This window comes from Quercus suber, unplaced genomic scaffold (genome assembly GCF_002906115.3).
Source record: "Quercus suber isolate HL8 unplaced genomic scaffold, Cork oak 2.0 scaffold_131, whole genome shotgun sequence".
Classification (NCBI taxonomy): domain Eukaryota; kingdom Viridiplantae; phylum Streptophyta; class Magnoliopsida; order Fagales; family Fagaceae; genus Quercus; species Quercus suber.
The window spans coordinates 1,001,077-1,019,363 of NW_027069594.1; the positions used below are offsets into that span (position 1 = coordinate 1,001,077).

Below are 18,287 nucleotides of genomic sequence, written 5' to 3' on the forward strand. Positions count from 1 at the left end.
TTCTTTGATTCTAGAATTCATGGTTACATGTTTATCTTTCATGATTGAAGTAGATCCGTGTTTTTGTTGTTTCCGCTGCGTGTGTTTTTGTATGAGATACAAAAACCCAACACAGATAACTCAACCATCAACCAGCCAAGTTATTAGAGGATAGTACAATTCACAATTGTGCTGAGGTTGTGGCTGAGACTCCTAATGGAAAGGATAAAGAAGATGTAAATTTACTTGGATCGTCAATGGTGTGTGAAGATGTGACTTTCTGTGGTTCATCAATGGTTAGGTTTTCTGCAAGGAGGATGGACAGTGCAGCACATGCACTAGTGAGGAATGTACGGATGAGTTATTGGCAGGTAAAGTTGTTAAGAATGCTTTTTTCTAGAGGAGCAGAGTAGGCTGGCAATTGGGGTAGAGGAGAAATTTTGGTCCTAAAGCCTTTACTTTTAAAAAAAAAAAAAACTTTTGGGAAGAAAATCAGAATTTTTAGATTGGATTAAGAAAGCTTGGAGACTTGGAGTATGGATGTTTATGGGGTCCTATGTTTAGATTGTATTAAGCCGAAGGCTGTGAAGTAGGCATTGAGAAGTAAAAATATAGATGTATATGGAATTTGGCTAAAAAGCGGAGTATGCTAAATTGAAATTATATATTGTGCAGAAGTGTATGTTGCAGTCTCCTGGGAATAGGATCCTCAACAGGTAAAACAATTAGCTGTGGGGTACTATCAGAATCTATTATCCACAAACATGCGACTTGAAAACCAGAGTTGTTGATTGAAGAACTGTCAAAATTCAACCTTGATTGTTACACATAACAGGGTTATAAAATGAATCCTTGAGCTGCACTATTATTTCAACTTTAATCAGCTTTTGCATATTTGGAGCTCACTAACTAGTTATGAAGTGGAGAACTAAAAGATTACACAAATACATGCTATCATCATTTGCAACAATAAAAGAAATGCAAAGAAAGTTAACAAACCATTATTAAAGGTAATAAGGAAATTTCACCATTACAAAATTGTTCACAAATCCCCCATCTCAGGTTAAAGAAAATAGTTGCTTTCACATTCTTGTCATAAAAATTGTATGCAATGCAAATGAATAATAGTACATAAATTTACTTCCATTATAAGTGACTGACATGCAGTAGAATATTCATAAATCTCACTCATTTCAGATGTATACACCATATTAAAGGAAATGGCCTGAACTTATGAATATTTTCAGAATTTGAATTATATTGAAACTCTTACAAAGTTACTCAAGTCAACAGATAGGTGGAGGAGCTATTTCTACCTAGATGGGGACATCATGTCTCCAATGTTCCAGTGGGTCCACTACCAAACTCAAAAGATGCACACTTTTTTCTAAAATGAATCACATTGGGGAAAAAAATTAAAGCAAGTCATGGAATTGATCTATTCAGATGAAAACCAGAGTTTCCGTTTTTGGTGGTTTCACAGTCCTCTTTTCTTGATTCTTATCTTCTTTAAGATTGCATGGTTGCCCTCATTGGCTATTTTGGTCATCACAACTTTCCCCTTCAATCTAGATGATTTCTCCATACTTAGAATGCAACAAAGTTTACAATTTTGGTATATTGGGTATAAGCAAAATAGTAAACACCTTTTAGAAGAAAAGTCCAGCTTTACATTTTTACTTACAATTACTTCTAACAAATTTCATATTCCTTCAAAGAATTTTTAATTGAGGTATAAGCTTGGGGTCATTCTAAAATGGTGAGAAGCTCGAACCTGGAAGTATGCCGTACATTCCATGACATGATGTGGATCCTGATGATGGTTGATGATGTAGACGATGAACAAGCAGCGAAGGTTGTGACAATAGCTTGGGGGTTGTGGAATAATTGGAATGTGGTGAGAAATGGAGGGAGAAGAAGAATGGGAAGGCGCTGGTACAGTGGGCCATGAACTACATTATGGAGTACAACAAGGCAGTAGCTGTTTCTAAAGAGTCAACACAGGTGGCTGAGTTAGCTGATCCATGGCGCCCTCCTCAAGCATCTTGGTACAAAGTTAACGTTGACGGTGCAGTTTTCTCAGCACAGAAAGCAGTGGGGGCCGGTTTACTCATTAGAGATGATAAGGGAAGAGTTGAAGCAGCGCTAAGCATAAAGATTATGGCACCAATGGGGGCTGTTGAGGTGGAGGTAAAAACTTTTGAAGCAGGGAAGTTGCTTGCAAAAGACACTGGTGTTGAAGACTTAGTTCTAGAGGGTGATTCGGTGATGGTTCTAAATGCTCTCAGTGGGAAGTCTACACCCCCATCATCAGTGGAAGCAGTGGCATTGGGAATGCAGGAAATGGCCAAGGACTTTAGGTGAATAGTGTTCTCCCATGTTAGAAGGCAGAGCAACAAACCTGCACATTTACTAGCTAAACATGCATCTGGCATTAGCAACTATCTTGTATGGAGTAAAGAGTATCCTTTCTTTACTGAGCAAGCTCTAACCCATGATGTAAATTTGATTTCTTATATGCAATAAAATGTCGGTTTTCACATTAAAAAAAATAATAATAATAATTATGGTTGCAACAAAATAATAAGCAAATTTACCAGAAAAATAAAGTTGGAATTTTAAAGTTATGAACCTTACCTGCTTGTATATTATGCAATTGATGCAATTAAAGACGATGTTTCTAAGACCTTGTGTCAAACTGGTACTAGTAGGAAACACCCCAAACATGACCCAAAATGGTCACATCATTTGGCAACCTGCCAATGCCCAACAACCAAACACATATGTGCGCCAACAACTAGCTAGTGTTGTTCATTACATCCAAACGCACCATCCAAAGAAAATCAGCCACAATCAGACTCATCCAGTTAATTAAGAGCTACAGTGTGTAACCTCATCCAATTCTAACATGGAAAAAACTTAACTAATGCAATTTTCCCAACTCATAAAGAAAAAATCCTCAAACATCATAAGCATTTGAAACAGACATCTAATTAACAAGACCCCTTTATTAGTACCATTTCAGACCGTACATGATGAGAATCACCAAACAACATACTAGGTGCTAGAAAACTCCCATATAACATGAAATCACATAAAAAATACATATATATCTTGGGGGAAATGCCAGTGCCATCAAATATTTCTTGACCCTAATATATTGTTCATACAATGGAAGGGTTCAATTTACAAGTGCAGCTACTAAATCCAACTAATCTCTTCTATGCAGCAACAGAAGACTGCTCCAAATCAAACAATTACTTCGAATAGTACTTAATCAAACTATGAACTTTATCAATAAAACATGAGACAGATACATCAAAAGGGAGCTTTAGTGTGTGTGTGTGTGTGTGTGTGTGTATAGAATCTTTTTAAAAGGTAAAATAGAAGTGCAGATAAGGAAACACTATTCAAAGAATCATGTGTAATACAAAACATTAATATACAGAGGATCAAATATAGTAGGGAAGTTTAGAGTGCTGGAATGAATGACTTTATATGGCTTAAATGCTGCATTTTCTTACTACTAGAGCTGCAGACTACATGTGTTTGCAAAAAGACATGATCAATCAGTAAAATTCTAGATTTGATGATACATTGTAGTAAATTTAAACTCAGTTCTCAAAAGATTCTGAGATCTTAGTTTATTTTCTTAATAAAGTTAGTGTGGTATGTAAGATCAAGAATAAAATGCAAATATGACATGTTTTAATGAAAACAGAAATACTCATTAACAGTCTCAACTTAATGTTATAAAAGGTGGGCAAGACCCATTTTTTATGGTTGTAATAACACATTAGATTCAAAAAAAGAATAAAAAATTTAACCCTAAAGAAAAATATAAATACAAAAATTAAACTGCTTTGTCCATTTCAACTCAAAAAAAAAAAAAAAAAAACTACTAACTACATGCACATTCCATTGACATAAATCCAATCACCCCACCATCCCCACCCCCTTTTTTTGTTTTTGATTTCAGTTAAGCACTTCACAAGAAGGGACCTCCAAGCAGCGAGTCAGATCAATGATGTGTTGAATTGATATCACCAACATTCATTATTCACATAGATGATTGGAGGCATCTATAAGCAGCATCATCATCCATATTCTTCAATAAAGCAGCATACAAATATCACCATCCAAATGTTAAAACTTAAAACCAGTCATCATGTTTGGTTGAAGTTTTGTGTTACCGATTGTTCTCAAGCTTGGCTTTAACTATAGAAGAATAAAGCAATTCTGCCTCTGCTGATGAATCATAAGGTGTGTTCAAGATACTAAGATATCAAAATCAACCAGAAATAGAAAACATGGTTAAAATCCATAAGATATATCCCAAAATAGTAACATGGTATGTGTCAGTGGTATGTGACAACATAAAGGTTATAAATAGCACAAATCAGTGTATGTTTGTCCTGGGCTTTTGGCTGTAGAAGATAGAACGCAGGTAATACATGCCTGAATCAAGAAAATATGCCAGCTTCATTTATTTCACAACTGTGGCTACAGGGAAGTGGTTCTATATGGTTCATTTGGATCAATTTTTACCTCTACAACCATTAACAGTGATTTCCAAGTATGAGATATGACTACCTACCTGTCTAGTAGCTCCTCTAAGATAATTATCTGTGAAGGTGTAACGTAATAGATACAACATCTTGGGCACTAAACTACTGCTAGCTGAACTTGGTAATCTTCACCGTGACCTAATCATATGCACAGATGTTTTAAAGCCGAAATTTAATTAATATCATAGAATTAGATTCATGCTCATAGTAGTTATAATATACTATTGGAACTACCATACTGGCGACCTTTTTTCTGAATAAAAATGCCAAACTCTCAACCTCTGCCTTTCTTCTTCTAATTATTCTATATTCTTTTTTTAAAATGTCCTTAACACCGTCCAATAAAGCAGCTGTATTATTAAAACAAAAAATTTATTGTCCTATATGGATGACAGCAAGCGTAGCTTTAACCTAGAAAAATGCAGTAGTAAATACAAAAAGAATGAGAGCATGAACAAAATGTATTGACGTCTACATTAGACTCAATCAATCTATTGTGAAGTTCTTCAGCATTATGTATGAGAAGTGATGCCATATAATTTGAGAACACTAGGAAAGTCATGTAGTTTGTACTCGAGCATGGTCATGTCAATAGATTTTAGTAATGTAACTAAGTAACTCAAAATAATTATTCATAAAAAATATCCAAGTGTAATGTGTAAAGTCATCAAGAAAACTGACTAAATCCCCCTATAGTAGGAATAGGAGATGGTCCCTGTACATTAGAGTAAATGAGCTCAAATGGAACAAACGTGAAAGACTCACTTTTATTGAGGGGCAAAGCCAGTTGTTTCCAAGATATCGAAATTTGTTCCTACACTTTTCCTCTTTGCTATAAACTCACCATCAAATTGCATATATTGCTCTTATCAATGGGATCAATCCCGGTCTTTATTTATTGCGTTTGCAATATTTTTGATAAATACTATGCAAATAAGCTATGGTACCCAAATGGACACTGTTAGAACTTGTCATCAAAACTTATACATATAGATCACATGCTTTGAGAAAAATTGATGTCTTTTACCAGTTGTGTTTAGAAAAATGATATTTTATCTTTTTCTACTTGTAATTTAGAAAAAAACGACACTTTACCCATGTGTTTTTTGAGTTAAACATTATATTCAATGGCATAATTTAACACACACTAATAAAGCTGATATTAGATGGATAAAATAGAATACTAATTTGTTAAATTCTTTATCATGCTCACTCAAAAGTCAAAATACTCATTTTTCTTCAATCAGCTACTGAACATACTCATCACCTAAACATTCAATATCATATGACTTTTCTCAGTCAATCTAATAGTACATGGAGGATCCATCACTCATTTTCATTTAAGTGGGAAAAAAAAAAAAACAAAAGATTTCTATATTCAATTTTCCCTAGCATGATGCCATTTCATAGTAACAAATTAAGCATAGAAACTTAATTTGAGTTTATATTCAATCAAATCTCCCCCATGTTTTTTTTTCTTTCTTTTGCTGAATATAATTCAATCAAATATATAGACAGCCAAAAATTCAAAACTATTACAACAATGTTCTTACAGTATCTGTTTCTGTTACAATAAGGATACTAAACAACACAAAAGAGTAAATTTTCAAATAATATTAGACGGAGCATAGCATAAACATGTATGAATTTAGATCAAAATAAAATTTAAGGTTACACGAAGCGATTCGAACCTGAATTCAACAAATAATGTTGACATATACAAAAGGAAGGAATCGGAGTGTAAAATAGAAAGGAAAGAGGGGAGGAATAGAGATCTTACAGATTTGATCTCAAGTCCAAGCTGTTGTTATGAGATTTCTGAGTTTTGGTTTCAATTTTTCCCTAACTATTGTATTCTCTGGGGAAACAAACGGACCGTAAAGACTCCGGAGAGTGGAAGAGAAAATGTTGGTGGGAAATGAACCAATTTAATGTGTTGAAATTGGAATGGAATTCAAAACGACGTCATCTCAACTCAAGCGACATAATTCCGTTTTCGCGCGCTTCGGCGCTTGAAATATCGCCCCCTCTCTCTTCCCCAAATTCATAGACCCTTTAAACGTATTGTTTCAAGGTTTTTAAGAGACCACTGTTGTTGGGTATTTTTTTTTTTTTTTTTTAATGGAATTTTTTTTGGACTTGTTTCTAAGTTATGTGTCAAAGTTCACTTTGATTGTTTTTGTTTTAATTATAAATTTCAGTTGGATTTCTTGAACCATATATAGTATTGATTTAGCCCCAATAATTTATTAGGATGTTCAATGTTGCTGTTAAAATGGAGAATACTGGTTTAAATCACAAAGTTTATTATTTAGTGGATTTATGAATTAATTAATTACCAATTAAAACAATTATGTGAACCCAATTTAAGTTGTGCAACTGGAGATAAAAGGAAATAATGAATCATTTTCAAAACTTAAATTATTCACCTGTCAAAATTATCAGCTTCCTTCTAATATTTCCACTTCTAAAGTTAATAATTGAACTCGGTGATTCTCGTTGCTATAAAATGTATTTCAAAATTGATTGGATTTTCATAAAGATAGTAAAACTGATAAATTAAATTAATTTTGTTAGAAATTTGTCAAAAATTGATTAGATTTTTTTGTTTAGCAATTCTATTATACCAGATATGCCATAAAACCAGGAAAAAACCGATTAGATCTAAGCCTTATCAAAGTCAAGGGAAATTACATTTTTAAACAAAAGAAGTTCTATTACAATAGAGCTAAGCCTCATCAAAGTCAAGGGCTACCAAATTAACTACCATAGGACAGGAGGTACGTAGGTGTACAAAATATACTTTAGAACTTATGTAGTGCCCAACCAATGCATCGGCAGGCACACTGGTTTATTTCACGGAAGACATGGTTGATTGTGTTTGTGTGGAAGTTGCTGAAGAAGGTGCCTCCAATCATTCATCAAAGTCAAGGGCTACCAAATTAACTACCATAGGACAGGAGGTACGTAGGTGTACAAAATATACTTTAGAACTTATGTAGTGCCCAACCAATGCATCGGCAGGCACACTGGTTTATTTCACGGAAGACATGGTTGATTGTGTTTGCGTGGAAGTTGCTCAAGAAGGTGCCTCCAATCAGAAAGCATAAGTTCCAACATAAGATTTGTGGCATGGCTGTTGGTGAGTAAGTTGACAATGCATTTTCTCTTACCCGTCTGCAATATATAGGTACAGACCACAAAGCTAATGCAACCGCCTAATCAAAAAGTGAGTGCATAAGACATTATTGTAGCTGTTACCACAAAGCTAATGCAACCACCTGATCAAAAAGTGAGTAACTTTTGAGTTTGATTGAGATCAGGTTTTTCTTTTCTTTTTTTCTTTTTTTAAGGGGGCTGTGAATGTGATGCTTAATTTTTTTTTTTTTTTTCTTCTTCCTTTTCTTACATTAAGTGGGAGTAGAGATATTCAAAACCAAAGTCTCTTTTTAGGCTTTTAATGATAATCAAACAATATCAAGAAGAAGGCATGAACAAATACTTAGCCCAGATCAAGAAATACGAGCATTTCCAATTAGCTTTTTGAGAAACCCTTTTGACTTACGCATTAGAAAGTTTCCCACCAACAAATTGCTAATGGCTCATTTAGTTGTATTTTTTTCTTTCTTACAATAAGTGGGAGTAGAGATATTCAAAACCAAAGTCTCCTTATGATGAGAACCAAACACTATATCACTGAATCATAAGACTCTTAACTTTTTTTTAGGTATGTTCTTTTGAAATCTAAAGTAATACTATAAACTATAGAGTTTCACACGATTTCAAATATTGATACCTCATCCACCATTAAATAAAAATGCTATAACGAATAAAAAAAAATACAATATGTTTCACATAGTCGATATTGTTTCAATCAATAAATCTCCATGTCCACAACTCTGATATAAAACCAAGAGAAGAGGATCACTCATTTTCTAATTGGTCCTTTTAAGCAGGAGTGGTTTTCCTAATACATTATTTAGTAGGAATGCTTCCACCATATGGTGGTCAAAATTGCTTCTCAACAAGCATGATCCACGTTTTGCAGTCTAATATATAGAGACAAAAATGTTAATTTTATTTCATTTTTATCTGCTATAAGCCATAGGATATGCTAACATTTGTTTTCTAGAACAAATATATTAATAACACAATTGGAAAGTACTGGAACGCTTAAAAATTACTTCAAGGAATAGAAACCCAAGCATGGTTTTTTGAACACAAGTACCCAGCTAAGTCACAAAAGATGTTTTTCTACCCTGAAATTTTTGAGGTGCCATGTAACAATGACACTTTCTAACTAAGCCTTGAACTTATCAGACAGGATTTGAAGTAGTCTCTTCACCTAGCAAGGTTTTGAAGATTATCCAAGAGTACATTCAATTAGACCAGATTGTTAGGGTTTGTGCCCTAAAATCCAATTTATTGGCATGTCATGAATAATTAAATTTCTTAATTATATGAGACCATTTATGAACTAATAGGACATTATCTTAGTCCATGAGATGCATAGTATGTGATTTATGTGAAAAGTCACAGAAAGATATAAATCACAAGTTCTTTGTAAACTCAGAATTTTAGTTCGTAGTCGATGATGAAATTGGGTGTTTCATCTGCGAAGACTATAACATATCAACTAAGATGATTTGTCTTGATCATGGAAGTGGAGACTTCTAGTTGGTATGTTAATATGTTTTAAGAGTTAAGACATATTGAACTGGACCGCTGTGAGATTTATTATTCTCCTAATGACTGTCAAATGAATAATAAAGTTCACGATTTCTATTTACATCAACTCTAAATCCTGAGAGAATAATGAACTTGATCATGAGATGTAGGTTGCTTTGATATATCAGGAGTGAGATCTATAAGTTATGGTCAAAATCTCAGTATGTTGGGCAGCCGCATTTAGTGTTGATGGAACATATATTTTCAAGATGGAATTCATAATCTCTTAACGGAGATATAAAATATTTCCTTGAGATAAGTTTAATGAGTTTGGTTATTCAGAGTGTTAGGCCCAACCACTTTAGTAAAGAGTTACTAAAGTATATATTTATGGAATTGGATTTCATAAATATATTATGAATAACATAAAGGATTAAACCGGGTACTCAAGGATTAAGATGTAGTAATCTTCAAAGTGGCAGTCAATATTAAAGACTTTGTATTACTACGAATATTTTAATGAAGGGGTTGAATGTATAATAAAGTCTTGGGATATAATTTATAGATAAGGCCTAGAGTGCAATTATATTCTTATAGTGGTATTGAATATAATTAATGGTAACTTTGAACTTGTCAAGAGTTGACGGAAAAGCCCAAGGTCCATTGGAACTAGTGTCTTATTGGTTCCTTTGGTCCCATCTCAAGCCACAAACTAAAGCCCAATTGGGTAGGCCCAAAAGGCTAACCCAATTAAAAATCAGTCATTATTTAATAAGTGTTATTAAATAAAGAAACTATGAGAATGGTTTTAACGTACGTAAGATGAAAAAAAAAAAAAAAAAATCAGTTTTTCTCCACAAGGAGAAGAAGAAGGATTTTTCTTTGAGAATCTACGTACAAAAGACTGATTGAGAGACCACACATCTTGGGCACCATGTGGAATTGAGATGAAGATTGAAGGTATTCTCAAGTTTGGTTTTGAAATTCACTGCACCAAGGTACGCTTTCTATTCTTTGATTCTAGAATTCATGGTTACATGTTTATCTTTCATGATTGAAGTAGATCCGTGTTTTTGTTGTTTCCGCTGCGTGTGTTTTTGTATGAGATACAAAAACCCAACACAGATAACTCAACCATCAACCAGCCAAGTTATTAGAGGATAGTACAATTCACAATTGTTTTTTTTTTAACTTTTGGGAAGAAAATCAGAATTTTTAGATTGGATTAAGAAAGCTTGGAGACTTGGAGTATGGATGTTTATGGGGTCCTATGTTTAGTTTGTATTAAGCCGAAGGCTGTGAAGTAGGCATTGAGAAATAAAAATATAGATATATATGGAATTTGGCTAAAAAGTGGAGTATGCTAAATTGAAATTATATATTGTGCAGAAGTGTATGTTGTAGTCTCCCGGGAATAGGATCCTCAACAGGTAAAACAATTAGCTGTGGGATACTATCAGAATCTGTTATCCACAAACATGCGACTTGAAAACCAGAGTTGTTGATTGAAGAACTGTCAAAATTCAACCTTGATTGTTACACATAACAGGGTTATAAAATGAATCCTTGAGCTGCACTATTATTTCAACTTTAATCAGCTTTTGCATATTTGGAGCTCACTAACTAGTTATGAAGTGGAGAACTAAAAGATTACACAAATACATGCTATCATCATTCGCAACAATAAAAGAAATGCAGAGAAAGTTAACAAACCATTATTAAAGGTAATAAGGAAATTTCACCATTACAGAATTGTTCACAAATCCCCCATCTCAGGTTAAAGAAAATAGTTGCTTTCACATTCTTGTCATAAAAATTGTATGCAATGCAAATGAATAATAGTACATGAACTTACTTCCATTATAAGTGACTGACATGCACTAGAATATTCATAAATCTCACTCATTTCATATGTATACACCATATTAAAGGAAATGGCCTGAACTTATGAATATTTTCAGAATTTGAATTATATTGAAACTCTTACAAAGTTACTCAAGTCAACAGATAGGTGGAGGAGCTATTTCAACCTGGATGGGGGGACATTATGTCTCCAATGTTCCAGTGGGTCCACTACCAAACTCAAAAGATGCACACTTTTTTCTAAAATGAATCACATTGGGGAAAAAAATTAAAGCAAGTCATGGAATTGATCTATTCAGATGAAAACCAGAGTTTCCGTTTTTGGTGGTTTCACAGTCCTCTTTTCTTGATTCTTATCTTCTTTAAGATTGCATGGTTGCCCTCATTGGCTATTTTGGTCATCACAACTTTCCCCTTCAATCTAGAAGATTTCTCCATACTTAGAATGCAACAAAGTTTACAATTTTGGTACATTGGGTATAAGAAAAATAGTAAACACATTTTAGAAGAAAAGTCCAGCTTTACATTTTTACTTACAATTACTTCTAACAAATTTCATATTCCTTCAAAGAATTTTTAATTGAGGTGTAAGCTTGGGGTCATTCTAAAATAGTGAGAAGCTTGAACCTGGAAGGATGCCATACATTCCATGACATGATGTGGATCCTGATGATGGTTGATGATGTAGACGATGAACAAGCAGTGAAGGTTGTGACAATAGCTTGGGCGTTGTGGAATAATTGGAATGTGGTAGGGGAGAAGAATGGGAAGGCGCTGGTACAGTGGGCCATGAACTACATTATGGAGTACAATGAGGCAGTAGCTGTTTCTAAAGAGTCAACACAGGTGGCTGAGTTCGCTGATCCATGGCGCCCTCCTCAAGCATCTTGGTACAAAGCTAACATCGACGGTGCAGTTTTCTCAGCACAGAAAGCAGTGGGGGCTGGTGTACTCATTAGAGATGATAAGGGAAGAGTCGAAGCAGCACTAAGCAAAAAGATTATGGCATCAATGGGGGCTGTTGAGGTGGAGGTAAACACTTTTGAAGCAGGGATGTTGCTTGCAAAAGACACTGGTGTTGAAGACTTGGTTCTAGAGGGTGATTCGGTGATGGTTCTAAATGCTCTCATTGGGAAGTCTACACCCCCATCATCAGTGGAAGCAGTGGTATTGGGAATGCAGGAAATGGCCAAGGACTTTAGGTGAATAGTGTTCTCCCATGTTAGAAGACAGAGCAACAAACCTGCACATTTACTAGCTAAACATGTATTTGGCATTAGCAACTATCTTGTATGGAGTAAAGAGTATCCTTTCTTTATTGAGCAAGCTCTAACCCATGATGTAAATTTGATTTCTTATATGCAATAAAATGTTGGTTTTCACATCAAAATAATAATAATAATAATAATTATGGTTGCAACAAAATAATAAGCAAATTTACCAGAAAAATAAAGTTGGAATTTTAAAGTTATGAGCCTTACCTGCTTGTATATTATGCAATTGATGCAATTAAAGACGATGTTTCTAAGACCTTGTGTCAAACTGGTACTAGTAGGAAACACCCCAAACATGACCCAAAATGGTCACATCATTGGCAACCCACCAATGCCCAACAACCAAACACATATGTGCGCCAACAACTAGCTAATGTTGTTCATTACATCCAAACGCAACATCCAAAGAATATCAGCCACAATTAGACTCATCCAGTTAATTAAGAGCTGCAGTGTGTAACCTCATCCAATTCTAACATGGATAAAACTTAACTGATGCAATTTTCCCAACCCATAAAGAAAAAATCCTCAAACATCATAAGCATTTGAAACAGACATCTAATTAACAAGACCCCTTTATTAGTACCATATCAGACCGTACATGATGAGAATCACCAAACAACATACTAGGTGCTAGAAAACTCCCATATAACATGAAATCACATAAAAAATACATATATATCTTGGGGGGAAATGCCAGTGCCATCAAATATTTCTTGACCCTAATATATTGTTCATACAATGGAAGGGTTCAATTTACAAGTGCAGCTACTAAAACCAACTAATCTCTTCTATGCAGCAACAGAAGACTGCTCCAAATCAAACAATTACTTCGAATAGTACTTAATCAAACTATGAACTTTATCAATAAAACACGAGAAAGATACATCAAAAGGGGAGCTTTAGTGTGTGTGTGTGTGTGTATAGAATCTTTTTAAAAGGTAAAATAGAAGTGCAGATAAGGAAACACTATTCAAAGAATCATGTCTAATACAAAACATTAATATACAGAGGATCAAATATAATAGGGAAGTTTAGAGTGCTGGAATGAATGACTTTATATAGCTTAAATGCTGCATTTTTCTTACTACTAGAGCTGCAGACTACATGTGTTTGCAAAAAGATATGATCAATCAGTAAAATTCAAGATTTGATGATACATTGTAGTAAATTTAAACTCAGTTCTCAAAAAGATTATGAGATCTTAGTTTATTTTCTTAATAAAGTTAGTGTGGTATGTAAGATCAAGAATAAAATGCAAATATGACATGTTTTAATGAAAACAGAAATACTCATTAATAGTCTCAACTTAATGTTATAAAAGGTGGGCGAGACCCATTTTTTATGGTTGTAATAACACATTAGATTCAAAAAAAGAATAAAAAAATTTAACCCTAAAGAAAAATATAAATACAAAAATTAAACTGCTTTGTCCATTTCAACTCAGATTCCTGTCAATTATAACTGTCAGTAAATGACTTTTGAAAAATGAATATAAGCCATTTAACAACTACAATAGGCATGTAGAGAACCTCAAGAGATGCTGAGCATTCTGTCTTATGTGGAAAATAATGCTTGGTATGGTAATTGCACAGTCAACAGTAGACTGAAATAAATATAAACATAAGAATTGGGTAGGAAAAAAAGGGAATAGAATTAGGTGATCGGTATAGGCATATCCATATAGCATCATTTATAATATATATATTAATAACACAATTGGACAGTACTGGAACGTTTAAAAATTACTTGAGGGAATAGAGACTGAAGCATGGTTATTCTAACACAAGTACATAGATAAGTCATAGAAGATGCTTTTTACGCTGAAATTCTAGAAGTGCTATGTAACAATGACACTAACTCACATTTTATAATTAAGACATGAACTTATCAAACAGGATTTGAAGTAGTATCTTCACCTAGCATGGTTTTAAAGATTATCCAAGAGTACATTCAATTAGACTAGATAAGTCAACTATCCAAGTTATTAGAGGATTGTAAACTCAGTACAATTCACAATTGTGCTGATGTTGTGGCTGAGACTCAGAATGGAAAAGCTACAGAAGAAGGAAATTTACTTGGCTCGTCAATGGTGTATGAAGATGTGAGTTTCTCTAGTTCATCAATGGCTAGGTTTTCTGCAAGGAGGATGGACAGTGCAGCACACGTGCTAGGTGAGGAGAGTAGGGATGAGTTATTTGGCAGGTAAAGTTGTTAGGAATGTGGGTGAGAGCCCCATAATCATCAATTTTGAGCAGGATTTAGACTGAGAAAGAATGGGCTTAACATTGTAGGGCCTTCAGCAATAGGTGGACCCAAAGAGAATAGTACTGTGATGCTGCAATTCAAGATTGGAGAATGCTTTTTTCGAGCGAAACAGAGTAGGTTGACAACTGAGGGAGAGGAGAAATTTTGGTCCTAAAGCCTTTACATTTTTTTAACTTTTGGGAAAAAAAATCAGAATTTTCTTAGATTGGATTAAGAAAGCTTGGAGCCTTGGAGAATGGATGTTTATGGGGTTCCTATGTTTAGGTTGTATTAAGCCAAATGCTGTGAAGCAGGTATTGAGAAGTAAAATATACAAATATATGGGAATTTGGATAAACACGTGGAGTATGCTAAAATGAAATTATATGTTGTGCAGAAGTGTATGTTGCAGTCTCTTGGGAATAGGATCCTCAAAAGGTAAAACAATTAGCCGTGGGATACTATTAGAATCTGTTAGGCACCTCTAAGGGGCATCTGCCTCAAGAAATGTGGGGAGACTTTCAACAGGTTCTAGACTTAAATATTGCAGCAGATCACATACAAACATTACAGAGGCCAGTTTCAAGTTTGGATATCCACCAGATTATGTGTCTTCAAAAAAGCTTGGCCTGTTATCCAATCAGATGTAGTCCATTCAATCCAATCATAATTCAATTCAGGTAGGCTACTTGGAGATGTGAATGCAACATTACTACTCTTGTAATCTGTTAGGCACCTCTAAGGGGCATCTGCCTCAAGAAATGTGGGGAGACTTTCAACAGGTTCTAGACTTAAATATTGCAGCAGATCACATACAAACATTACAGAGGCCAGTTTCAAGTTTGGATATCCACCAGATTATGTGTCTTCAAAAAAGCTTGGCCTGTTATCCAATCAGATGTAGTCCATTCAATCCAATCATAATTCAATTCAGGTAGGCTACTTGGAGATGTGAATGCAACATTACTACTCTTGTCCCTAAAGTAAACAATCCTTCAAGCATAGGGGATCATAGACTGATTTTTTGTTGCAATTTTCATTTATAAGTGCATCACAAAGATTTTGGCTAATTAATTTAAAGCATCGTTGAATGATATTATTAGCCCCAACCAAACTGCCTTTGTTCCTGGAAAGTGTGCTATTAGTTCATTAAAAAGTCCAAGTCAGGAGTACCATCAAGGTGGAAATTAGGAAAGCTTATGATTCAGTGGAATGGTGGTTTATTATTCAGTGCCTTCAGGTTGTGGGTTTTCCCACAAAATATGTCAATTGGGTGAGGGAGAGTGTATTACCACTCCTAAGTACTCTATGGATGTAAATTGAGAACTAGTTGGTTACTTTCGAGAAGCTATAGAGTTGAGACCAAGGAATCTATTGTCCCCTTATTTGTTTGTGCTAGCAATGGAGTACCTAGCTCAGATGCTAAAGAAGAGATTTCTTGGTTGCAAGGACTTCAAATTCCATCTCAGACATAAGAATATGAAGCTTATTAATCTTTGTTTTGCAAATGACTGAATAAGAGCTGATCTACTCCCAGTCCTGTTAGTGAAATTTTTTTAGATGAGTTTAAAGTGATTTCTGGCTTGGTGATTGATGCTCTAAACGTAAAATATATTGTGCAGGTGTATCTACTGATCTAAAGAACCAGATTTTGGATGCTTGTCAATCTAAGGAAGGTAGTCACCTAGTTAGATATCTGGGTATGACTCTAGTCCCTGGTAAGTTAAGATATCATGATTGCAGGCCTCAAATTGAGAAAATAACAAGATTCTGGATGGAAAATTGCCTAGACATTTTAATACTTATCCTTTGCAGGCAGAGCGCAGTTATTACAATCAGTCTTGTATAGTGTGTCTTTGGGAGGTGAGTGAGTGAGTGTGGCTTTTTACTAGGCAATTTAACAAATCAAATGATTTATGAAGAAAGAAGCTACACTTCACACAATTATAAAACAGGGAAAATGACAAGGCTGCACTTGTCACATTTTTCATTATTCTAAACAAAATAACATTTAATAGAGTACAATCTTAAGTGCGACCAAAGCTATATTAAAGAAGACAGCCATTTCATCAAACAGCTTGATCCAAACCACAATACTGATCATCATAGCAACTGAGTATTTGATCTTCTAAAGGGGGAGAGAGGGGAGGGGAGGGGGGGAACTCCATATTTATTAAAAAAATATTACCTTATTATATTTTGTAACGACTGCTCTATGCCTAAGTTATAACAATGACATTAAAAGTTGAACTTGTATTGGTTGTGTATAAGCTAGAAAATGAACAAACAATAACTGAATAACACAATATAGAGATTTAACTCCAAAAGTGAAAACCCCCAAAAATTGATAAATAAATAAAGAAAAGAAAAAGAAGATTTCCTAAAGAACATAGGAGGGTAAGAATGAAGATACCTGAGAATAAGATGTTGAAAATGTTGCTTCTCTAAATTTCCACCCATTATAATCAAATACTGTAAATGAACCCCACTAGAGAATGGAAGACTATCTGCATTTGCACATCAGAGGAAAAAAGAAGAGTGTAGCTCAAATAGAGGAAATTTTTTTATTCGAATATGACCAAAAGTGAATTACAATAAAAAGGTAGAATGAAATTCAAAATTTTTACAAATGCACCACTCAAAAACCACCCCTTAAAGCTTGGTAACTTAGGTATGAGCAAATGAAATTTTGTGGTATAATCATATACAATAGCTGGAGTTCCAACGAATGCCTATTGGTTCCTTAACCTCTCCAAATCTTTCAAAGACTATGAATAATGGCATAAAAACAAATAAAGGCTCAAAAGATACAGCACTACCCCAAGCTGGAAAAAAGCATTTATTTTATAAAATTTCACTTATGACTCAAAGTCAGATCAAACTAACACTAAATCTAAAATTAGAATTGCCAGGGATAGTGATAAGTCTACATCTACTAATGTCCAGAGTAGTGACCTACAAGATGACATGGCATAGGAAGCCATTACATGAAGAAGTTCAAGTAAATACAAACAATTTGGCAGAAAACAAAAGGGAGGAAGGGAGGGTAGCATCTTATAGCATGTGTGTTGGATTATGATATAGTCTAAATCAGTACAAAAGGAGCTAACATGAAAGGCTCTTCAACTCGCCTCAATTACAGACCTTGAACAACATGGGAAAAATTATAGCATTTTTGAAGGAAATGTGACATCTGTTTTAATTTGAAGTGAAGGTTTAAAGGCTGGGTGAGAAAAACAAGTGACAAAAATGTGTGCAAATAGCATTCTTGTGCTAACAACTATAGTATAAAATTTTGAAAGTGGTTCAAAATAGCATAAAATTTCAACTATTATATACGTGTCAAACAACTATAGTATCATTTTCGAAAGTGCTTAATAATAATGAAAATATATATACCCATTTCATTCAATTTTAAAATTTTACCTAATATTAAGCCAATCAATAATAATAAACTCAAGAACTTCATATTTGATATCCAACAAACCATTTAAAACAAAAAGGAACATACCCCTAAATCCAATCAAGCTCACACTTTCATTTTCAAAATGAATCTCCATTTTCAGGCCTTCTTTGTTAGTCTTGAGTCTTGACAAACTTGAGTTGAGCCTCCATTCTTAAGCTCTCTATTATTCACGACCTCAAGCCGAGTCTCCGTTTTTGGGCTGTCGATATTATTTACAAATCC

General features: G+C 34.2%; 1 protein-coding gene across 1 annotated transcript; it reads left to right on the top strand.

The window, feature by feature from the left end:
* Window positions 1-11,750: 11,750 nt before the first annotated feature.
* Window positions 11,751-12,284, top strand: LOC136068724 (uncharacterized). The gene has a single exon (XM_065776245.1). It carries the CDS (start codon window positions 11,751-11,753, stop codon window positions 12,282-12,284), a length of 534 nt encoding a protein of 177 aa, XP_065632317.1.
* The last annotated feature ends 6,003 nt before the right edge of the window (window positions 12,285-18,287 follow it).